At 36.2% G+C, this 25,787-nt stretch overlaps 1 protein-coding gene, 1 non-coding gene and 1 pseudogene across 11 annotated transcripts in view; 2 read left to right on the top strand and 1 right to left on the bottom strand.

The window, feature by feature from the left end:
* Atp11c (ATPase phospholipid transporting 11C (ATP11C blood group)) overlaps nt 1–25,787 on the bottom strand; it is a 197,029-nt gene that overhangs the window by 141,829 nt on the left and 29,413 nt on the right. For 7 of the 10 annotated variants that reach the window (XR_013431658.1, XM_078034188.1, XM_078034185.1 and 4 more), the window contains exon 1: nt 25,090–25,179. The exons of the other annotated variants lie outside the window; for them this stretch is intronic. Coding sequence is in view for 6 of the 7 variants with exons in the window: in XM_078034188.1 (XP_077890314.1) it covers nt 25,090–25,164 (75 nt within the window). In the remaining variant the exon portion in view is untranslated. Of the gene's footprint in view, nt 1–25,089; nt 25,180–25,787 lie in introns of those variants that run through there. 10 annotated transcript variants of the gene reach the window in all.
* LOC120891214 (U6atac minor spliceosomal RNA) lies at nt 11,712–11,836 on the top strand. The gene has a single exon (XR_005735590.1). It is a non-coding gene; the product is annotated as a U6atac minor spliceosomal RNA (small nuclear RNA).
* Nucleotides 18,102–18,855, top strand: LOC101968426 (small ribosomal subunit protein eS6 pseudogene; annotated as a pseudogene).

Below are 25,787 nucleotides of genomic sequence, written 5' to 3'. Positions count from 1 at the left end.
ATTCTTAGCACCATATACAGATAAATGAATAAAATAAAGATTCATGAACAACTAAAAAAGAAATTTTTTTTAAAAAAAGGAACTAACAAAAGAGTCAAACTGTTGATCCTCAATCACTAAATCCTTCCATGGTGCTTAAACTATATCAGAAAGTGGTCTGGGAAAAGAAACAGCAATAGCATGTAGCCCTGAATCTCATTTCCTCCAGAAACAGCTTAGAAAAGTTACTGATAAAGCATTGATATAAAGAAAATATTACTGTCACTTTAACAAAAATAGCAATAAAACTGTTTTTTTTTAACTTAAGTGATTATGGATAACTGACCCTAGAGAAAAATCACTATCTCCAGAAGGAGATATTTCAAGATATTTCAAGTGCCCTTTCCAAACAAAGCAGTTCCTGAGGCAGAAAGTGCAGTTTAAAACCTAATACAGTAGATTTCTGTAGATCAAGAAGTCCACTAAATTTGCAAGTGATACCCCATTTGTATCCTAAGCTAGAAAGCAGGGATAATAGGTAGGTAAGTGTGTAAAGTGTCTTAAACAACATCTGACATTTGTTAGGGGAACAAAAAAATGTTAGCTGCTACTACTGTTATTGTTAGTTTTTTTTTTTAAGAGAGAGAGAAAGAGAGATTCTTTTATTTTAATATTTATTTTTTAGTTTTTGGCAGAAACAATATCTTTGTTTGTATGTGGTGCTGAAGATTGAACGTGGGCCCGCTTGAGCCACATCCCCAGCCCTATTGTTAGTTTTAAGAAAGAATTACAGGACTGGCTCTGGGGCTGAGCGGTAGAGCACTTGCCTAGTATGTGTGAGACCCTGGGTTTGATCCTCAGCACCACATAAAAATAAATAAAATAAAAGGTATTGTGTTCATCTACAACTAAAATTTTTTTTTAAACAGAAAGTGTTATACCCAAAACAATTTTACACAACCCAAAAGTCTTGATAAACCTTGACAATTTATGGAAATGAAAAGCTAATTTTAACAATAAAAATGACAATTATTTAAAATGGACAAGAAGCCAGGTGTGGTGGCCTCACAAGTTTGAGGCCAGCCTTAGCAATGCAGAAAGATCCTGTCTCAAAATAAAAAATAAAAAGGTCTAGGGATGTAGACCAGTGATAGAGTAGCTCTATTTAATCCCCAGTACCTCATTCATGCCTGCATGAATACATATGTACATTTATACACAAATATTAAAATAACAAAATGGACAAGAAAGGCTAGCAGATGAACAGTATCACATGTGGGACAGTTTTAAGAGCAAAGGAAAGACTACAATTTCTGCCCTGGGAATGTTGACTCACTAATGAGGAAAACAGGACAAACTGTCACTGCCATATAAACATGTGCGAGACCGGTCATCATTACTATACTACTCCTGCCCACCAATCAGTGGTCATTAATGAATCACCAAATGGTTGAGGCTCTACTGCTGATGTCTTAAACCCAACTACTTGGGGGTCTTTAGTCTGGGTTTCAATTCCCACAGGCCTATGTGTGGTATCAACTATTAGACTATTCCTGTACTGTTGTTATTCCACCTAACTGCTTCATTAATTGTTCATACTTAGATTTCCTCTTGACACATCAAAGGAAAGAAACAGAAATTAACATATATCAATACCATTTTAAAGACATACCTTCCCAGGCACAAGGCAAAACGTTTGAGGTGGTAACAACCTTTAAGGTAGCAACCATAAGCTAAATACATGTGCTGAAAGAAGACATATCAATAGAAGAGCAACCTACTTATTTGTGGATCACCAAAAGTCATTAACCAAACTACCACACATTTACCACAAGATATATACACCTAATGTCAGTAGAGTTAGGGCCATACAAGGGAGCAATTTAGGGAAGGAGGAATTGAGACATTAAAGACCAGACTAGAATCCAATTAAAGAATGGGAAGGAAACACATTGCCACAGATGGCCTGAGTTCAATAGATACACTGCAAAATTCTACTGCTCACTACTGAAAACTATTACTTTTTTTGTTGTTGTTTTTTTAAAGAGAGAGAGAGAGAGGAGAGAGAGAGAGAATTTTTTTAATATTTATTTTTTAGTTCTCGGCGGACACAACATCTTTGTTGGTATGTGGTGCTGAGGATCAAACCCGGGCCGCACGCATGCCAGGCGAGCGCGCTACCGCTTGAGCCACATCCCCAGCCCTATTTTTCTTAATAAGAAGTAACAAAATGGTATTTTTTCAAAGCAGGGTTTTTTACATTTATAGGCAGACTGCCTATACTTGTGTGCCCTGACTAATTTTTGGCTTCATGACCTTGCTTAACTTCTCTAAACTTTATTTTCCAACCTATAAAATAAAGATAATAAGTGATTATGGTGAGTAGTCAGTAAATAAATCACAGACAGGACTTGGCACAGTGCCTGTCACATAGTTGGCACTGATAATTATTAGGTATTATCATGGAAACAATAAAAATAGTGCATAGGTAACAGAAAAGCCCATATGGGCTGTTTTACCAATTATGTGGTTAAAATAGCAAACACTTTCAAAGAAAACATTGTAAAACCAAATATTGGCAATATTAGTCATTGGCAGCAAGTGACAAAAACATCTGTTTTTATTTTGTGTGAAATAGGAAGGTGTAAGGAAAAGCAAGATTGGTCATATAATTAAATATAAGATTTCTAGTGTCAACAGCAAAAAAAATTGACACCCTGAAAGAGCTTTAAAGATGGATGACATGGGGCTGGGGTTATGGCTCAGAGGTAGAGCACTCGCCTAGCATGTGTGAGGCACTGGGTTTGATCCTCAGCACCACATAAAATAAAATAAAGATATTGTGTCCATCTATAATTTAAAAATAAATATTTTAAAAGATGGATTACATGGATTCATTAATTCAACATTTACTGAGCACCTACTCTTTATCAAGCAATCGGTTAGATATAAGAGACTATGAAAAATTATTTTTAAAAGTAAATATAAATGCTATAATGAACATGGAGCACAGTGATGGGAAGGATTCACTCTGCTCCAGGTATGTCAGAGGAAGTGGGATCCAAGACAACGCATCACAGGAACAGTAACATTTGAGTTAGTTAAAGGCCTTCACGTCAACTCCAGAAAGAGGAAAACAGCAGAAGCCAATACCTGGAAGTATTTTGCAAACACATAGAGGCATCTGGCAGCTTGTGAATAATGTAGTATGGCCAGAGATGAGCAAACTGGGGAGGAAAAAAAGAATCACAGAAAGGAAGCAGTAAAGGTAGGCCTGAGAAAACCTGTGAGGACAAGTGTGAAAGTTAACAAAATCAGTCTATTAAAGTCAAATCTGCATTCCCATGTCCACTGCAGCATTGTTCATAACAGCCAAGCTACAGAATCAGTATCCACCAACAGATGAATGGATAAAGAAAATATGGTATATTTATATAATGGAATATTATTAAGTCATAAAAAGAAGAAAATGCTGTCACTTGTGACAAGATGCATGAACCTGAAGAACACTATGCTAAGAGAGGTAAATACTATATGATCTCATATTTGAAATCTAAAAAATTGAACCAGAAAAACAAAGTTGAAAGATAGTTGGCAAAGGCTAGGAAAGATGAGGATATGGAAATGTTGATCACAAGGATTCAAATGATCAGTTATAAAATGAACAAGTTCTGGGCCTCTAATGTACAGCATGAGTGGTGATAAATGAGTTGATTTGATTGTGACTGTCATTACACAATTTATATTGGATCATCATGTTGTATACTTTGAATATGCAACTCTTATTTGTAAATTAAATATTTTAAAATAAATTTTTTAAAAAACAAACATTAGAATCTGGGGGTATAGCTCAGTGATAGAGTATGTACTTATTAGCATGCCTTAGGTTCAATCCCTAGCACCAAATACCACCACTGATGATGATGATGATGATGATGATGATGATGATGATGAAGAAGAAGAAGAAGAAGAAGAAGAAGAAGAAGAAGAAGAAGAAGAAGAAGAAGAAGAAGAAGAAGAAGAAGAAGAAGAAAGAAGAAGAAAGAAGAAAGAAGAAAGAAGACGACAACGACCACCACCACCACCACCACCACCACCACCACCACCACGATGACGAAGAGTGAGGGAATTTTAGATATAGTGTCCACCTATAATAGCAACTCTAGGCTATAGCATTAAGGGAGCCCAAGACTGATATTTTTAATAAATACTTTCCAGATAAAGAAATACAAGGAAATAACCACTTTAAAGTCAGGATACTGGTTATTTTGGAAGGAGGAAGGGTTTTTGATTGAGATAAGCTATCTACAGGGATTTCTGGGATGGCTACTAAGTTCTATTTCTTGATTTGGATGGTGATTTCCAGTACATTTGCCTTGTGTCATTGATTTAAGTTTCACATTATTTTTTAACCTTGTCTCAGTTTACAATAAAAAAGCACACCCTTGTGATACTCTGGGGCAGAAAGGGAACTAGAAGAAAGATGAAGAAAGAAGTTATTGCCACCGGATGCAAGATGATAAGGGCCAGGGAAAGAACAATGCAAATCAGAAGGGGGAAATAAATTGATTTGAGAAATATCTTGGGAGTTGGCTGCCAGAAACTTCTGAAGGGACCCCAGTAGAAGAAAGCTTAGAGAAGAAACAGTGAGCAACTGCAGATTTAGACATATTGAATATGAGATACTTTTAGGAATTCAAATGCTACTCTCCCCATATCTTTTTAATTTATGACTTTCCTTTGTTTTAAAGATATACATCTATATCAACAGTAATAATCTATTCTTCTTTAAAATATTTTTAGTTGTAGATGGACACAATACCTTTATTTTTATTTATTCATTTTTACCTTGTGCTGTGGATTGAACCCAGTGCCTCATATATGCAAGGCAAGTGCTCTACCACTGAGCTACAAACCAAGCCAATAGTCTATTCTTTATCAGTCATAATTTAATTCATGTTTCTAGCTTTCAAATGGGATAGAGAAATGAGGAAGGACTAACTCTTGACCTAACAGGGCAATACTTGGAAAAGAAAGAAGGAAGAAGGTTAAGCAATGTGTATGGAGGATCATGATCTGAAATCAACTTCTGTGCATGTGTATCAGGATAAACCCAACTACTATGTATAAACATAAAGCTCTAATAAAAAAGAGATAAAGGAGAAGAGATAAAAGAGATAAAGGAGAAGATCCATGGAGAAATTATCAACTCTTCTAGTAGTAAAGACATAAGTTAAAGGAATAATATCCCATGTGAACGATTTCACTAAAAGTGAAGAACAGATAAGAAAGGCAAAAACTGTTAGGTCAAATAGTTTTCTAACCTGTTCATTAGTATTCAAGGAAAAGGGTATGTATCACACACATATCTTATTTTCACATGTTTGGGACTTTTTAAAGTTAGGCATATGAAACTTAGAGAAGAATTGTAAAAGAAATTTAAAGGGGAGAGAGAGAGGGAGAGAGAGAGAGAGAGAGAGAGAGAGAGAGAGAGAGAGAGAGAGAGAGAGAGAGAGAGAGATATCAATGAGAAAGACCACAAAAAGTATTCCACACCAGGTTAGAACACAGTCAAGAAGCAAGCAATATTGCTTATCTACAAATTTTTCACTTGACAGAAGAAATGAATATTAGCAACTGAATTACAATATGGGTCATGGTGATCCAGGTTCTTAAGAGTCTCATGCTGCATTATCTCAGAACAGATGCTTGATAAATGCATGAACAACTTTGATAATGCTCAACTGTAACTATAAAGATTTTATACTCTGACTCCTATTGCATAACAAAAAAAAATCTAGATAGCATTTACTGAGCACGTTATTTCAAAAACAGTTGAAGTTCTCACCACACATTCTCTGATTGAAACCTCAAAGCAAGCCCACTAGATAGGTGCCATCATTCATCTCCACATTACAAATGAAGAAAACTTCCCTTCAAGTGTTTAACTCTTGGGAAATAAGACATGAGGGAGACCTCATAAGAAAGACTCGGGCCTGGGCAAAAAGGAGCTCCTTATTCATATCTGATCCAACCCAGGTCACAAAAGTAGAACATTTCATAGTGAACAAGGGCCAAATCCCAAGCTGCTGATAAGGAGTGATTTTTTTTTTCAGGCCTTTTCCTAAGCAGCATGTTTTATTTCCTCTGACAACGTGGAGCAATGGTAGGCAGCTGGCACTGATGCTGAGATATGGGATCCTGGCCAGTTTTCTGTTCCTTTCCATCAAAAATATGACCAACATCTGGTAGAGTCAGCAAATGTCAAGATGAATGAGCCTTCACTAATTCATACATTACAAACTGGATTGTCAAAATTGGTCAAATTCCATTACAGAATTACAATTCAGTAGCACTGAATACTAAATACATATGAGCCATTAGCTGGGATTTTGAAATCTTTCTGCTCTATGGAAATTTCTATTCTGGTAGTAGTAGTTGTATGAGATTTGATCTTTATCATACTTTTCCTGGCAGCAGTAAAATTCCATTTCCATCAACTCTGTTTCCTCTCAGGAAAGAAGTCTCTCACGAAATAGTCAAACATTGTTTTCAACGAAGTTCTCAAGCATGAATCATTTTCAACTGCCAGGAACACACTCCTTTCCCTCACTCCTTTGCATCATGATATACTTTCCCCAAAATGAGAGCTTAAAAAGAGAAAAATATATTTCTTTTTTATTAGTTCTTTTTAGATATACATGATAGTAGAAATCTATTTTAATATATTTAAACAAGGATGGAATACATCTTATTCTATTTAGGATCCCAGTTTCGCGTATGTATGTGATGGTGAGATTCACTGTGTTGTATTCATATATGTATATACGAAAGATATGTCAAATTCATTCCACTGTCTTTCCTTTACCCATCCCCCTTTTCCTCCCTTCATTCCCCTATATTTAATCTACTGTACTTCTATTCATCCTCTTCCCATCCCTTAATGTGGATTAGCATTCATATATCAGAGTGAACATCCAACCTTTGGTTTTTGGGGATTGGTTTATTTCACAATAGTCTCCAGATCCACCCATTTGCTATCAAATGTCATAAAATCATTCTTCTTTATGGCTGAGTAGTATTCCACAATTTTTTTATTCATTCATCTGTTCAAGGGCATCTAGGGTGGTTCCAGGGCTTGGCTACTGTGAACTATGTTACCATAAACATTGATGTAGCTGTGTCACTATAGTATGCTGATTTTAACTCCTTTGGATATATATTGTGGAGTGAGATAACTTTATCAAATGGTGGTTCCATTCCTAGTTCTTTGAGGAATCTCCATACTACTTTCCAGAATGGTTATACCAATTTGCAGTCCCACCAGCATGTATGAGCACACCCTTTTCCCACATTCTCACCAACATTTATTATTTACTTGTATTCTTGATAATTGCCATTCTCACTGGAGTGAGATGAAACCTCAGTATAGTTTTAATTTGCATTTCTCTAATTGCTAGAGATTTTGAACATTTTTCATAGATTTGTTGACCACTTATATGCCTTCTCTTGAGAAGTATCTGATTAGTTCCTTTGCCCATTTTTTTAAATTTATTTTTTAGTTATAGATGGACACAATATCTTTATTTTATTTTTATGTGGTACTGAGGATAAAACCCAGTGACTCACGCATGCCAGGTGAGCGCTCTACCTCTAAGCCACAACCCCAGCCCCCTTATCCTTTGCCCGTTTTCTGATTGAGTCTTTCTTTCTTTTTTTTGGGGGGGGTGTTAAAGCTTTTTGAGTTCTTTGTATCAATCTTGATAATTAACTCCGTATCTGAGGTGCAGCTGGCAAAGACTTTCTGCCATTCTATAGAATCTCTGTTCCTGTTCTTGATTTGTTTCCTTTGCCATGAAGAAGATTTTTAGTTTGACACAAACCCACTTACTGGTTTATTTTACTTCTTATGCTTTAGGAGTCTTATTATATAAGACTAAGAGGATATGTTGGAGGATATGTTCCTAAGAGGATATGTTGGAGTGTTGGGCCTACATTTTCTTACAGTAGGTGCAGGTTTTCTGGTCTAATTCCTAGGTTTTTGATCCACTTGAGTTTTATGCAGGGTAAGAGGGTATGAATTTCATTCTACTATATGTGGATTTCCACTAGGAAAAGACATATTTCTTAAATACAGAATAAATCCTTCATTCTTCTCCATCTATGGTCATGCTCAAGCAGTTCACTTTGCCTCAACTTATCTTCTCCCTAGATCTACCTACATCCTTCCCATGCATTATTTCAACGAATATTTCCTAAGCATCTACCAGATGTCTGGTCCCGTAATAAGTGGTAGATGTACAATTCAAATATACAAGGAATTTTTCAGGCAAAGATTAGGGGTGATCAATGTAGGTAGTATGATCATCATGGACATTCTGAGATTATCCTTCAAGGAAGTTTTCTGAAAGAAGAAACTTTTTAAAGTTGAAGGAAAGGTAGAAAGAATCAAATGGAAGAAGAAAAGGCATTTATGACAACCAAGAAGACGCAACTTTAAGGACTCTGACTACTAAGAGCACAACTGATCAAGGACCTTATCTTAGTATTCCTGTTGTATTGAGTGATTGACTTGAAGCACCCTATTGTAGGTTTGATCATCACAAACATCAAGTCAATCACTCAATACAACAGGAATACTAAGAACTGCTCCTGGAGGATATAGGACACCACTGACAGATGACTCTCAACTCACTCACAGCTTTGCTGAACCTTTCCTAGACTGCACAGCAGTCTAAACAGAAGTCTAAAACCTTTCTACCTAACTACCTCTCTGTCCCCTTCACTAGGGGTCAGACTTGCATCATGAACTGATAGCACTCCCACTATTCCCAGTCCCTCACCACTGTCTCTTCCACAGGCATTTTCCCCAATGATTCTGTGCCAGGTTAATCCTGAGTATCTATTTTCCAGATGATCCAGACTAATATGTCATTCTAGAAAAGCAGCTTAGCATAAGTAAACACTAGAGGTATAAAAAATTATGGCCACCTTTGAGCACTTCAAGCAAGAGGAAGCTGGGTCAAATCAGAGAACACCCTGTATGTCCTGATAAGAAAGGGTATTTGATTCTATAAGAAATAGCAAGCCACCAGAAAGTTTCAGGCATGTGTTCAAAAAACTGTTGTAACCAGATGAAGCCAAAATCAGAAGCATCTCTATATATTCTTTCATTTAGTTTGCTAGCTTGTGAGATTCGGAAAATCAAATCATATTTTTATTTGTTTCATTTTAATCCCTATTCCCCAGTGTTTAACAAAGTAACTCCTCAAGAAGCCCCACTAAATCTACAAGGCTGGGCCTCACCACACTGCCCAATAGTTTATTAAAATTTAATTAACAGCCTTTGGACGTGGCCACTTGGACACTGGAAACATCCATGTAGTCAATCTAGAAAATGACAGTTACACATATGAAAGGTAGAAATTACTCCCAAAATTTTGTCTCTTGCCAACTAGTTATTTCACAAACTCCTCTGAAGATGAACATCTAATCACATCTGTTGATCCTAACTGTGGGGACAAGGGTGCTCATTACACATTAGTTTTTGAATGTTTACCAGGTAGATGAAGTTTAGAGAGCCAGATCCGGCTCAATGATCAGAGGTCTAATAAAAAGAACAAAGGGCAAAAGACAAAATCAAGTTCTGAATACTCTTTCAATATCTAATGGTGATGTGAAAAACACTTATCTCTGGGGTCTATTTTTTTCACCATAAAATGGAAATAAGACCTACCCTCAACTAATGTACCAAGTAAAGTAAAAAGTAAATGAGAAGATGTGGCCAATATGCTTTGAAAACAGTAAAATAAATGTTACAAATTTATATCACAATTTACATCACACTTCATCATCTGAATATATCACTGGGGGAGGGGAGGTACAAATCCAAAAGATCAAAACCAAATATCATCCTAACACAAAGACATCTGGATTGCTGAACAAATATGATCAACATAACTTTCTTATCACATTCACTTCAACATCAGCTTGTTAAGGTCATTATTAACCAGTTTGAAATTGAAGCTTAACATATTACATAAGAGCTTCAGGGCTAGAAGAAACATACTCCAAATAAAGACTGATTAATTCTGATTTTCCACATCAAGGGATAGTGATATTATTCAAAAATTCTCCATGTTCTCCCTCACTTCAAGCCTAAAGAATGGAGCTGAGACCTCTGAACCTAACTCCTGAATAAGCTTTTCCTCTAAAATTGTTCTTCAGTGAAAAAGCTAAAAAACAGTTTTATTGGAACTGTCTCTCATCATTAGTAGATAAAATTAAATACAATTATCATTAAAAAATTCTCCAAATACAACTGATTTTTTTGCAGGGCAGGAGTACTGGGGATTGAACTCAGGGGCACTAGACCACTGAATCATATCCTCATTCCTATTTTATATTTTATTTAGAAACAGGGTCTGAGCTGCTCAGCACTTGGCTTTTGCTGAGGCTGGCTTTGAACTTGCAATCTTCCTACCTCTGCCTCCTGAGCCCCTGGGATTATAGGTGCACGCCATCACACCTGGCTTATAATTGATTTTCATATGCCAAGCAACACATCTTTGGTTGGAAGGGTACCACCATGAAATCAAATAATCATGGGAATCAATTCCCACAAGGGTATCAGTTGATAGAGCTCGAGCTAACAACAACTATCCCAAAGGTCCTATGCTCTAAAGGGTAATTTAATGTTAATTAGTATGATGCACTTTCTAAGAATCAGCCTTTTTTTTTTCCATTCCTACCTCCCAGACTGAGGAAACACATAAAAGCTCTTGGGCCCTATTTATGATAAGCAAAATTACTGGAAAAAAACAATCATTACCTCAACACAGCCTGAAGTGGTTTGTGTTTGTTAGAGAAGATAGTCTCAAAAGTCAAAAACTATCAGATCTACATGACTAAGGGACTAAAATGGCATCTCTACTATGGGCCAAGGCCCAAAGCACTCAGTAGTGTTTTTAAGATCTTTCAAACACATTTAGTAAATATATCAGTGGTGCTTTCACTTGGAAAGAGGAGAGTGAAAAGTAGAGAAAACTGTATATTTTTATACAAAGTAACTTGGTCTACACTATATCAGCAAAAGACGTGAACAACTATTAAAATCATTCTAAGTTTCATTTGACATTTTTCAAAAAACCAAATTCATTATTTGCAGTTATCAAATGCATTTAATGGTAAAAAATCAATAATGATAGTAAAACACTATTATATTGAGCATACTGCATGTATAAAGCAAACAATCCCATGTTAATATTTTACATTTCAATTTTTACAAATGTAGAACAGAGACACAAATGTGTCACAAGTAAATATCATAGTTGATTTCCAAAGGTACCTAAAAGCCCAGATGTATAGATGGTAATCTATAAAACTGTTTCTCTTTCCAAATCTGTCTTTCTCTGTTACACACACACACACACACACACACACACACACACACACACACACACAAATGCACACGTACATCCACTCACTTTCAGAGAAAGGAAACAGTATAAACTGGATTAATACTGTATTTTTTCCAAAAAGTCTGCAACTTAAATACTAACTCTGCCTTTTACTAACTTCAATACTTGGGTGGTACAAATTACCTGATGCACCTCAATTTCCCATTAATAAATGAGATAAATGTATACACTGCATATTATACATTATCTTTGTAACCTTCTCCCTGGCTCTTTTGTGATGACCTAAAGATCAAAAGAAGATAAAGCAAAAGTATATTACATGACAGGCAAGAAGATGAGAACTTTCCCTAGCTAGGATGGAAGAGAATATGACCTATGCAACAAACACATGGTTAAGGAATTGCCATCTACTTCATGGCATCTATCCAAAATTTCTGCCCATAAAATACAACAGAATAATATATATTAGTCACATATAATTTAGTCTAGGAATGCAAGGTAGATTCAACACTCATAAACACAATCCACCCACAATATCAACAGCCTAACCAAAAAAATTTGTGTATATCTATAGATGCAGAAAAGGTGTGTGATATATGCAGCAGACATTCGTGATTAAACACACATACACACACCCACAAATAACTAGAAATTGAAGGGAACTTCTTCAGTCTGATAAAGGGTATCTATGAAAAACCTATGGCTAATTAGTATATACTGGTGAAAGACTAAATGATTCCCCACTAAGATTAGGAACAGGCAAAGAACCCATTCATACACAAGGAATTCACTCTTCCCACTCCAATCCAACATTAACCAGGACAGAAGTCCTAGCTAAAATGTAAATTACAGAAAAGAAATAAATATTTATACAGATTAGAGAGGAGCAAAACTATTTATTCATAGAAAACATAATTATCAATATAGACAGTCCAAAAGAATCTCCAAAAACTAATAGACCTAATTACTGAACTTATCAAAATTGGAGAATATAAAATCAATATATAAAAATTAATAGCCAGGGGCTGGGGATGTGGCTCAAGCGGTAGCACGCTCGCCTGGCATGCGTGCAGCCCGAGTTCGATCCTCAGCACTACATACAAACAAAGATGTTGTATCCGCCGAAAACTAAAAAATTCTCTCTCTTTCTCCTCTCCTCTCCTCTCCTCTCCTCTTCTCTCTCTCTCAAAAAAAAAAAAAAAATTAATAGCCAGGCATGGTGGCACACACCTATATAATTCCAGAGGCTCAAGAGGCTGTGGCAGGAGGACTCCAAGTTCAAAGTCAACCTTAGCAACATAGTGAGGCACTAGGCAACTTTGCAAGAGCCTGTCTCAAAATAAAATAAATAAATAAATAAAGAGGGCTGAGGATGTGGCTCAGTAGCTATGTGCCCCTGGGTTCAATCTGTGGTACCAATAAAATTAAATAAAAATCAATTATTTTTTATATGGCAGTGAACAAATGAGGAATTAAATTTTTTAAAGAAGCATGCAATACTCAGGATTCAGGATTCAATCTAACAATATATTGTTAGGATGTATGAAAAATACTGACAAGAGATATGAAAGACCTAAACAGAGAGATATACTTTGTGGATTTGAGGACTCAATATCATAAATATAGTTGTCTCCCCTCATTCATGGTTTCTCTTTCTGTTGTTTCAGTTATCCATGGTTAAGGCATGATCATGACTTGATAATCCATCCTTCTTCTGAGGTATCAGCAAGAAGGTCAATGATAGCCTAATGTGGTCACAATGCCTTTGTCATTTATCTCACTTCATATCTCATTTTATACGCATTATATCATCTCACATTACCAGAAGAATAAAGTGAGTACAGTACAATATTTTGAAAGAAGGACCACATTTGCATAACTTTTATTATAATCTATTATTTTAATTGCTCTATTTTATTATTGTTGTTGTTAATCTCATATTTTACCTAACTTATAAATTAAACTTTATCACAGGTACTTGTATGTACAAGAAAAAGCACAGTACTACCTGAGTACTACCTGTGGTTTCTTTTTAGAATGTATCTCTTGTGGATTAAGGGGGACTACTGTATTTGGGAGGGGGGTACCAGTGATTGAGCTCAGGGCACTTGACCACCGAACCATTGAGCCACATCCCAGCCCTATTTTGTATTTTATTTAGAGATAGGATCTGAGTTGCTTAGTGCATTTGCTATTGCTGAAGCTGGCTCTGAACTCACAATCTTCCTGCATCAGCCTCCTGAGCCACTGGGATTACAGGTATGCACCACCATGCCCAGTTAGGACTACTGTATGTTAATTCTCCCCCAAATTGATATACAGGATCTAATTCACCCCAAATAAAAATCACAGAAGGCTTTTAAAAGAAATTTGCCAGATGATTCTAAAAGTTATATGGAAAAGCAGAATGATCCAAACAATTTTGCAGAAGAAAAATAAAGTTGGGAGTATTCATGTCAATTAATTTCAAAACATACTATAAACTGGGTGCAGTGGCTCAAGCCTGTTATCCCAGGGACTGAGGAGGCTGAGATAGGAGAATTGCAAGTTCAAGGCCAGCCTCAGCAACTTACCAAGAACCTCAGCAACTTAGTGGAACCCTGCCTCAAAATAAAAAGTAAAAAGGGTTGGGGATATATTTCAATAGTAAAGGACCCCTGGGTTAGATCCCAAACAAACTATTCTATAAACTACAATATTCAAGATAGTATGATATTGGCAAAAGGATAAACACAGATAGATGCAACAGACTAGAGTCCAGCAATTGATCCACACATATATGGTCAATTAATTTTTTACAGTGTCAAGTTAATTCAATAGACAAAGGGTAATCTTTTTAGTCTTTTCAACAAAAAATGCTGGAATAACTGGGTATATGTGTATTTAAAAAATGAACTTCAATCCATATATCACACTGTATATAAACATTTTAAAAGGGTCATAGACTGAAATGTAAACCCTAACATTATAAAACTTCCAGAGAAAAAAGTAAATCTCTGTGATCTTGGGTCAGGCAATAATTTCTCAGATAGGACAGAAAAATCATGAACCATTAAAAAAAATCCTGAAAAACAGAACTTCATCCAAAGCTTAAAACTTCTGTTCTTTGAAATTTTTAATTTGAAATGGAAAGACAAGTCACAAACTGGGAAAAACATTTACAAAACACTTATTGATGAAGGACTGATATCCAGATATTTTTAAAAGACCCTCAAAACTTTATAATTTTTAAAACCCTGCCAATCAAAACAATGTTAACAGATACTTGCTCAAATTCATTATTCATTTTAGGAAAAATGCAGAATAAAATTTCCCTATCTGCCCATAAGAATTTCTTGGTGGGCCGGGGCTGTAGCTCAGTGGCACAGTGTTTTCTTAGCATGTGTAAAGGCCATTTCTTGGCTTTTTTTTTAACAAGGGATCAAACCCAGGGCCTTACATGTTAGGCAAACACTCTACCACTGAGCTATTGCCCCAACCCTGGGCTAAAAATTTGAAAGACAGACAATAACAATATCAGTGAATATACGGATCAAGTAGAACCTTATATGTTGGTATTAGGAATCAAAATGATATGGTCGCTTTGAAAAACAGTTTGGCAATTTCTTAAAAGGGTAATAAACACGCTTGTCATAAAATCTAGCCATCAAACTCCTATGTATTTACCTAAGAGAAAAAAAAAGATATGTCTACACAAAAATCTAAACTTAAGTATTTATAGCAACTTTATGCATGACCATCAAAAACTGAAAACATTCCAAATATCTTCCAACTGGTAAATGGATACACAAATTGTAGTACATCCATATAGTAGAACTCTACTTGACAATTAAAGGTAGCAAAATGTATAAATGCAATGCCATGGATTATTCTTAGAAATATTATGTTAAATAAGCTGGACTCAAAAGGTTGCAAACTTTGATCCAATTAGCATGAAATTCCAGAAATGGAAAAAAATAAGGACAGAAATCAATCAGTGGTTGCCACAGACTGGCAATGCAGGGAGGATATTAACTACAAAGGAGCACAGAGTGACAGAAAATTCTATTATTTTGATTTCAGTTGAGGTTATAAACTATAAAATTTTATCAACATTCACTGACTTATACACAGCTAAAAAAGATACCTTTTCCATATGTAAATTATATTCAATAATACTGCAATAAATTGTACATCATCTCAAATAACCAATTTTAGGCAGAGGTTTATAACTAATTAAAACTAAAATGCTGATTTCTGATCATAAATTTAAGATCCATGAAAAAGGAACAAGAAGAGATGGAGGGCAGACGAAGTTCATATAAATTCTCTATGTGTACTTTCACTGCTAATTGATATAAATGTGTAAAAGGGGGCTCTGGAAAGAAGGTGATAAATGTATAATTTAGAACCAAAAATGCACCCATAAAACAAACTAACTGAAGATAATAAATAATCACTAACTGTCCTTATCAATTGCTTGAGTTTGTAGATGAATCATTCAAAGAGCTGCCTAATGATACAGGAACCCATTCAAGTACCAATTTTCCTCATTTTACTAGTGTTCTGGTTTAGAAGATCAGGGAAGAAGCATTTTCATTCTGTGCAAACTCTTCTCTTTATCAGAGTTCTGATGAAACAAAGTAGATGCTTATCTTGGCAGCAGAGGCTACAGGATGGGAGATGGTGATGAGCTGTCCAAAACCCCTGAAGGACCTTTTTCACTGTTTGGTAGACTATTCAACGACAGTTTCAAGCAGCTGTCTAGCAATGGATAAACCAGTGTGCATGGTCCTGGATTTGTAGGACACTATGGTCAAAAAATGGTAGGAGTCATATAACTAGCATTCTCAGAGGCCCAAAGAAGATTTAAACTGAAAAACACTCTACAGAACACTTGTCTTCATTTATTCACTCATCTCTTCATCCTACAGATATTTATTCACTTCTCACTCTGTGCCAGGTTCTGTTATTAAGCTGAAGATAAAACTTGGTCTGGAGTACCCAATGATCTTCACATGAGCAATGGTGGGGATATATGAGGTACAGAAGCAGCCAACAAGCCAGAGTATATCTTACTAGAAGAGGAAAACTAAAGGTGTGATTTATTCCTCCTTGTACACCATTTTCTATCAGGTATTCATGCCCCCAGAGTTTACCAGGAAGAGCAGTAGTCACTGCAGGCAGCAATAGAAATATAGTAAGTATGATATAGCCAAGAAACTGCACAAAATTTTGGGACACTGAGTACCTGATGGAAAATGGTGTGTAATGAGACAGAGAGGGAAGTATGAATTTCAAAGTCCGAGGGCTTTGTAAGTTATGCTAAGGAGTTAGATACTAAGTCTATGGAGTATAAAATAGGCAGCCTATGAATAGGGAAGTGACAAACTAAGATTTCCATACAGAAAGATGACTCCAAGAGCAAGTCATGGATAAGCAAAGGAAAAAGGCAGATGTGGAATTTCTTCTCTTTTTAGGGTAGCTAAAAATCTGGTGATGGACAAGAAAGTTGGTATTAATTGGAATGGCAAAAAGAGTTCCCCCACAACCTCAGTCAGCAGAGGAAATGAGACATTCTCCTGACTACTGCTCATCCCTTAGCTCCTTAGCTAGGAATGGTGATTGCTCTATCTCCCACTAGGCTAGCAGCTCGCAATGGACAGTAATGTGCTTGCTGGCATTCATTCTCGCTCTCTCTTACTCTCTCTCTCTCTCTCTCTCTCTCTCTCTCACACACACACACACACACACACACACACAAACACACACACTCAAACACACACATACCCTGTGACTGGCTAAAGGTAGATGTTCAGTAACTGAACAGACTGAAGGAATGAGTGAATGAATATATAAACGAATGAATTGAAGGTTTTGGCCCAAGAAACCAATGGAGAGCTACTAAAAAACGTGACTGATGAATTACCTTGGGAGTTGATAAGGTATCAATCAGATGGAAAGCTAAAATGGATGCCTTTGAAGATCTCTTCCAATGTCAAGATTTTAAGATTTTAGTTCCTGCCCTGCCCCTTGTAAAAGTAGCAAGTAGCTGCAAAGGGGATATATGAGGTTTGTTTTAAAGACAAAAAAATTAATATTTTTTAAAGTTCCATAAAGAATATCCAAGGGTAAGTTTATATCATGAAATAATGAGCTAAAGGCTGATGGTAGATTTCTTATTAAAAGATTTCCAGAAAAAAGGAAAACAATGATTGTCATAATTAAGCTTTTGAAAGCAAGCAGTATGGTAGATGAGATAGTAGAGTCTGCAGAGACCCCTCCACACTGGAAGAATAGGGCATCAGATGCTTGGAAGTCATCCTAAAAGTAAAGTCTAGGAAAAAAGAGACAGACAAAGACTGTGTAATTAGAAAAGAAGATGAAAAGGCTGGGGTGGTGGCTCAGTGGCACAGTGCTCGCCTAGCACATGCGAGGCCCACATAAAAATAAATACATAAAATAAGAGTATTGTGTCCAATTACAACAATAAAAAAAAATCTTAAAAAAAAAGAAAAGAAGATGAAAGATCAGCACAGTAGCACATGCCTATAATCCCAGCAACTCAGAAAGCTTATGCAGGATGATCTAAAGTTTGAGGCCAGACTCAGCAACTTAGCAAGACCATCAACAACTCAAGAGAGCCACTGTCTCAAAATATACAAATAAAAATAAAATTGAGCTCTTTTTCATGGTGCCTTGTGGGTGATCAGCTGCTCTAAGATGAAGGTGAATATCTCCTTCCCAGCTACTGGCTGTCAGAAACTCATTGAAATGGTCAATGAACGCAAACTTCGTACTTTTTATGAGAAGCGTATGGCCACAGAAGTTGTTGCAGATGCTCTGGGTGAAAAACGGAAGGGTTATATGGTCCAAATCAGTGGCGAGAATGACAAACAAGGTTTCCCCATGAAGCAGGGTGTCTTGACCCACAGCTGTGTTCACCAGCTACTGAGTAAGGGGCATTCCTGTTATAGACCCAGGCAAACTGGAAAAAGCACAAATCTGTTCTAGGTTGCATTATGGATGTCAATCTGAGCGTTTTCAACTTGGTTATTGTAAAAAAAAAAAAAGGATAGAAGGATATTCCTGGACTTACTGACACTACTGTACCTCGTAGACTAAGACCCAAAAGAGCTAGTAGAATCTGCAAACTTTTCAGTCTCTCTAAGGAAGATGATGTCCACCAATATGTTGTCAGAAAACCCTTAAACAAGGAAGGGGAAAAAAACCTAGGACCAAAGCACCAAAGACTCAGTGTCTTGTTCCTCCACATGTCCTGCAACACAAGCACCAGCATACTGCTCTGAATAAACAGCTTACTAAGAAGAATAAGGAAGAGGCTGCAGAATATGCCAAACTTTTGGCCAAGAGAACGAAAGAAGCCAAAGAAAAACGCCAGGAACAGACTGCCAAGAGACTCAGGCTGTCTTCTCTGAGAGCTTCTACTTCTAAGTCTGAGTCCAGTCAAAAATAAGAATTTTTAAGTGTAACAAATAAATAAACTTTAAATTCAAACTTTATTGACTTGTCATTATTGATTTGACATAATCAGAAAATGGATGGAAAAACATATCATAGAAAGGGAAGCAGTGGAAGAAGTCTACCTACAGGAGACACATGAAATGATGTTCTTCAAATTCAGAGACTGACATGATACTAGATGGCCAGCAAAGGTTTCTTTTTGAAGATGAGTCGCTCAGAAAGGATACTTAATATAAAATATTACCTTTGCAGAAAGTCATAACTAAGGTAAATAAAATAACTACCACCTTAAAAAATAAAATAAAATTAACTAGGGATGTAGCTCAGTGGTAAAGCATCCCTGGGTTCAGCTCCCTACTTAAAAAAAAAAAAAGATGATAACGAAGATGAAGATGATGGTGGAGTAGTAAGAAATAGAACCTTAGGCACATGAACAATAAGCATTGAGATACTCAGCAAGAAAAAAGCAAACAGAACACAACAAGGAGAGTTGTAAAAGATAATTGATGAGCACCAACAATATTAGGATTAGACAACAAAAACCCAACCTCATGGTCTAGATAGATAGAGCTCATGCTCCTGAGCGCTCTGGCTAAAAGAAAGGATATTCCTACCCTGGAAGGAACTGGAATAACATCTACTGCGCCCAGACCAGGACTTCACAAGGCAAAAAAAAAAAAAAAACAGAACAAAGCCTAGTTTCTGGCACACACAAAAAATACAAGGCTAGTCTTAATTACAAGGAATTAGGCAAGATCAGTCTTAAAAAAAATCTGAGCTCACAAAGTCAGAATAAGACTAGCATACATGCTGAACTGCTGAGCTAGTAGCCTGAAGTTCCCAAAATTTAACTCCAACAGGCTGGGGCCCAAAGCCTTGTTCAAGGCTGACCTGCTTCTGCTCTGTCCAGTGGAAAGCTGTACAGAAACAGAAACCAGAAGGCCTTCACAGACCTCCCAACATCAGAGAGTATGAGGCAAGCCCATGAGTAGCACAGAGTTGCTTTAAAATCCCAATGAAAGAGAAAGAAAGTATGTCAAATGGGAAGAACCAGAAAAAAGGATGAATATGAAGTTCAGGATACAGAGAACTCTGTTCATTTTTTCCATCCAATCACCAGTTCCCTAATCCAGAATACATCTTTAAAAGCTCTATAACCCATAGGCATTACCCAAAAATCTATTATTTTTATATTTGTGGCCATATCTACAAAAAAAAATCAGCATCAAGTCATTAGTCAACACCATGCCCCCAACTATACATAAAATCTTTTGTGAGAAAAACAAATACTTTTTATATTTTTACCTCTGATACCTCATCATGAGCACAACATGTTCTTGGGAGGATAGCCCACATTGCAAATCTCATTTCCCATTTTGAACCACAGACTTATATCATCTTCAGGGATCTAAATAATGTTCTTGCCTATCTAAATATTCTTATCATATGGCTGAAAATCTTGAAGATCATTAAGAAAACAAACTACAAAAAAAATTACACAACAAACTAGTGGCAGAGACAGCAAAGAAACCTAGAGGCCTCTGCTCTTTCCATGTTTGTAATGTCACTAAATCTGGTAAAGTTGCCTATTATTTGGAAGCAAAATCCAGTTAAATGATGAATTCATTCATAATTCTTAACCCTTCCCATTGAGCTCATGTACAGCCCAACAGAAAATTCTCCTTCTCCATCTGCAAAGACAATCCTTGCTACATGGCAGAATAAAAATCCACTAGAGGTTACTCAATCTAAATTATCCAACTCCAAAACAAGAGAAGGCCTCAAGCAACATCATCTGATTATGAGATTTTGCTGCTGTAGAAAGTTAAATCAAATTCATCCTAGAGGCTCAACTGCTGCATGATACTTTCATTCCTTAATATTGAACCTCACTAACAAATTCCAAAACAAGATATGCCTGTGACGTTTTCCCCTAGTACTTTCTGATCTTCATCTGTTACTGTGACTACTATATAGTATTACTATTTGAAGGAATGTAAATATGTAAGTTGTTAAATGTCTAGTATCTATACAACCCTGTGTATTACAGTATATTAAAGATAGAAGGATAGAATGGGTCTTATTTATGGAAATAATTTATACTCAGAAGTAATGGTGATAAGTGAAGAGAGAAGGTGAGGAAGTTTGATATACTGAGAAACCACAAATAACTGAGTTGGTATAATATATGAAAATATGATTTTCTTACTTTATAATATTCATCTGTAATAAAACAATTTTTTAAAAACCTTATATATTTAGAAAAGCTAAACAAATACACACTATATACCAAAAACTTTGACTTTGAGCAACTTTTGTTACCCACAAAGTATAGGTTGTTCCTTAAATACAGCTTTTCTCAATTAGTAAGAGTGGGTCTTGAAAAAAAAAAAATCCTAGAATTGTCCTAAAATAACATTTTCTTTAACTCACAATAAATTCTGTTGAATAAATGAAAATAAACATCTTTCTTCCCAGAAACAAACAAGAAAATCAATAAAAATCTCTATTTTAAAAAGGAATAATTTAACTGTCTAGAAACTTAACAACATGCTTCATACTAGTGATCATATTATTCAATGACAGGGCTGGGGTTGTGGCTCAAGGGTAGAGCACTTACTTACCTAGCATATGTGAGGCATTGGGTTCAATTCTCAGCATATAAACAAATAAATAAATATCCATTGACAATTAAAACATTTTCAAAAATTATCAATGACAAATTATATAAATACTATGTAATATGGAAATTTGATGAGAATAGCTCTTCGCCTCTCTGATCTTTCTCCCAAAAAAAATCATAACTCACTTCTAATCATGAGATAAGTATCAGATAATTGTTAATTGAGGGATATTCTATAAAACACTTGAGTAGTACTTCTCAAAACCATCAAAGCCACCAAAACCAAGGAAAGTCTGAGAAACTGTTCCAACCAAGAGGAGTCTAAAGAAACAAGATGACAGAACACAATATGGTATTCTACATGAAATTCTGAACAGAAAAAGGACATTAGAGACTAAGGGAATCTGAATAATGCATGGAATTTAGTTAATAATACTGGCTCATTAATTTTGACAAAAATATCATACTAAGATGTTAATAATAATAGAAATTGGGTGTGAGGCATATAATGGGATCTCACTGTACCATCAGCTGCCGGCTGATGATTGGCTCACAGCGGCCCCAGCAACATCTAGCTGATTGGCTCCTCTGCGGTGATGCTCACTGGGCTGTTTCCTTGCCCTTTCAGACCACAGAGCTGCTCATTGGGGGACTTTTTTGGCTCCGCCCATGCGACCCAGCCAATCGGCCTCAAGAGCAGGAGGAGTGGGGGAGGTGGTGAGGCTTGTGGTTGAGGGAGAGGCTTGTGGGTAGCCAGTGGTGGCAGTTGGTCTCTGAGGGTTTTTCCTGAGGAGCTGTTTTGTTTGGCCTGTGTGGTTCTAAAAATAAAGTTCATTTCTTTTGAAAAGTGGCTCCTGAATTGTGCCCAGCCAGACTGCGGCACCATCCTTGAGAATTTACTATAAATCTAAACAAATTCTAAAATAAATTTACTGCTGGGCATGGCAGCACACCCCTGTAATCCCAGTGACTCAAGAAGCTAAGGAGGATCACAAGCTCAAAGCCAGCCTCAACAACATAGTGAGGGCCTAAGAAACTTAGCAAGACCCTATCTCAAAATCAAAAACAAAAAGGGTTGAGGATATGGCTCAGTGGTTGAAAGTCCCTGGGTTCAACCCCCAGTATCAACCAATAAACAAATAAATAAATAATTAAAAGTTTACTAATAAAATTTTAAAATGAATTTTAAAACAAGTACTAGAATCTTCCATTAGGCAATCATAATGGACAACAATACTTAAAAAATAACAATGTAAACCTAAATATTCTTTAGTTCCCTGTTGGCATCTCTCTCCAATTCAGAAAGTCCCCTTAAGATCTCATTAGCGGGCTGGGGATGTGGCTCAAGCAGAAGCGCGCTCATCTGGCATGCGTGTGGCCCAGGTTCAATCCTCAGCACCACATACAAACAAAGATGTTGTGTCTGCCGATAACTAAAAAATAAATATTAAAATTCTCTCTCTCTTTCTCTCTTTAAAAAAAAAAGATCTCATTAGCCACAACTTGGATTAATAAATTAATGCAGCAAAAAATTCCACTTTTTGTCTATTTTTATGGTAGATGTAATACCTTCAGTTATTTGCAGTACATCTAAACACAGTATGTTATTTCCTACTTTATTAAATGACAATCTTTATTTATTTATTTATTTATTTATACATACATGGTGCTGAGGATCAAGCCCAGGGCCTTGCATGTGCTAGGTGAGCCCTCTACTGCTGAGCCACAACCCCAGCCCTTCCTACTTTTTCTACTGACAAGTCAAACTAGAATAAAAAACTACTAATAATATACTCTAAAGGTTAACTTCAATGAAAAGTTAATTGCTTACTTTCTGTGTACCTTTTCTTCTAGAACAGTCTTTCTGGGAAGTGCTTTAAGTGCATGTTAGGAGCCAAGTATATGAATTATGGGTGAAGTGGGTAGAGAGTGAGTGGGCTGCTGGAGACAATGTTCCTATGGTGCTGACCTTGGTCTTCAGTCCTTTAGTAAATACTGTCACTTATTTGAATTCCTTCTCCTTCTCCTTTGCATCTGATGATCTCTAGCAATGAACCTTCTTCATGACACAACACTATATATTATTTAGTTTGAAGCAAACTATGTGAAGTAATGTTCTTTTTTAAAGCTCTCAATTCCTAACATACCAGAACCTGCCAAAAGCAGGTTGTTATTCCTTTCCAATCAATAGCTCACTCACAGCTGAAATATTAAGAGAAGAATTAAGAGGACAAACAAATCTTCAGGGTTGCATCTATTCTGGCAAAAGACACAGAGTAGAGCTGGGTGCAGTGGTTCACATGTATAATTCCAGTTGACTCTGAAGGCTAAGGCAGGAAGATCCAAGTTCAAGGCCAACCTCAGCAACTTAGTGAGACCCTGGGCAATTTTAGCAAGACCCTATCTCAAAAAATAAATAGAACTGGGGCTGTAGATCAATAGTAAAGCACCTCTGAGATCAGTCCCCAGTACCAACAAATAAATAAAGCAAATATAGACTTTATTTAAAAATAATTTAACAGTATTGGCTTATTTACTAAGAAAATTGTACTTTGCTAGTAAAGTATATTTCCTATATTACTAATATAGGAAACTGGGTCTAGGATTTATGGAAATTCTCTGAACTATCTTTGTGATAGTTTTTTCTGTGAATCTAAAAATATTAAAAATTCTTTTTTAAATATTGTTATCTCCCTTGCCCACTCAAATCTTGTAATTCTAACCAAGTACAAGAAAGAGAATTAATGAGCCTTGGACACTTGTTTTGAGAAAAAAATCTGTAATTAATTTTCTATAGTTATCTAACAGTATCCAGGAGGAAATGGTTTGATTAAAACAGTGCCCTTGAGTCAAACACAAAGCAAATTCAGAGTCAATGGCAAAATCTGGGATGAGTGACCTTTACCAATGTAGTCAATCCATTAGCAATGACAGTTTTATGGTAATAGCACAGCCCTGGTGAAAAAACACAGCCCAGAATATGCACATGCAAACATTCCTAATGTTTCAAAATACTTTAGATATAAAACTAGTAACTTAGGTTGTTATACATAAGATTTAACAAAAAAAAAAAATGTAAAATTTTTATACATTACTATAAAATCATGAGCATTATTGGTTTCACAATCATTTCCCAGATTTGGATAGCACTAGATAAAAATAAAAGTTAAAATTCAGAGGAAATGAGAGTCAGAAAATACTAGAGTTAGTTTTAAAGTACAGGTTTGAGTTGACCAGATAGACATAGACTTTGTTTACATTTCAGTTGATGACTGAAGACATCAATTGAAAAATGAGATTGGGGGGGCTGGGGTTATGGCTCAGTGGCAGATCACTTGCCTTGCACATGTGAGGCACTGGGTTCAATCCTCAGCACCACATAAATATAAATAAAGAAAATAAAGATATTAAAAAATAGATCCATTTAAAAAAATGAGATGGGTGGGAATTGTTCATTACACACTTTTGGCCAGAAATAAACCCTAACCCCAATGTGAAAATAGAAGGTGGAGCTTTTTGGAAGTGATTAAGGTGATGCCTCATAAATGGGATTAGCACCCTTATAAGTGAACTACAGTTTGTAATTCCTCTTCCCAGACCTACCGTAGCTCTCTGCCATGTGAGGACACAACCAGAAGATAGCTCCTGTAAACCAAAGAGTGTTCTCACTAGATGCATCTGCCACAGCCTTGATCTTAGACTTATCAGCCTCTATAACAGAGGAAAGTAAATTGATGTTATTTATGCCAACCAGTCTGTGGTATTCTGTTATAGTAGCCTGAACTAAGGCAGTCGACCTTAGTTTAGTCAAAGTACTAGTCAACAGTTTCATAGAACACTGGTTTTTAAACTGTATTATGTATCAGCATCACCTAGAGAGCTTATTAAAACATACATTGCCAGGCTTTATTTCCAGGGTTTCTGATACAGTAGATCTGAATCAGAGGTCTGAGAAATGTATTTCTAATAATTCCTAGGTAATGATGATACTCCCACTCTTATCCTATGTAAACATTTTAACAACATTAAAAAAAAAAACCCTATGATCAAATTTAAGGACCTAGCCAGGCACAGTGGTGCACGCCTGTAATCTCAGCAGCTTGGAAGGCTAAGGCAAGAGGATCACAAGTTCAAAGCCAGCCTCCCCAAAAGTAAGGTCCTAAGCCACCCAATGAGACCCTGTCTCTAAATAAAATACAAAATAGGGCTGGGGATGTGGCTCAGTGGCCAAGTGCCCCTGAGTTCAATCCCTGGTATTTCCCCCCACCAAAAAAATTAAGGACCTAAATAAAATCCAAAAC

The sequence above is a fragment of the Ictidomys tridecemlineatus genome, chromosome X (assembly GCF_052094955.1).
Source record: "Ictidomys tridecemlineatus isolate mIctTri1 chromosome X, mIctTri1.hap1, whole genome shotgun sequence".
Lineage (NCBI taxonomy): Eukaryota > Metazoa > Chordata > Mammalia > Rodentia > Sciuridae > Ictidomys > Ictidomys tridecemlineatus.
Note: the sequence above shows the minus strand (reverse complement) of the source record. Positions and strands in the feature narration are given on the sequence as shown.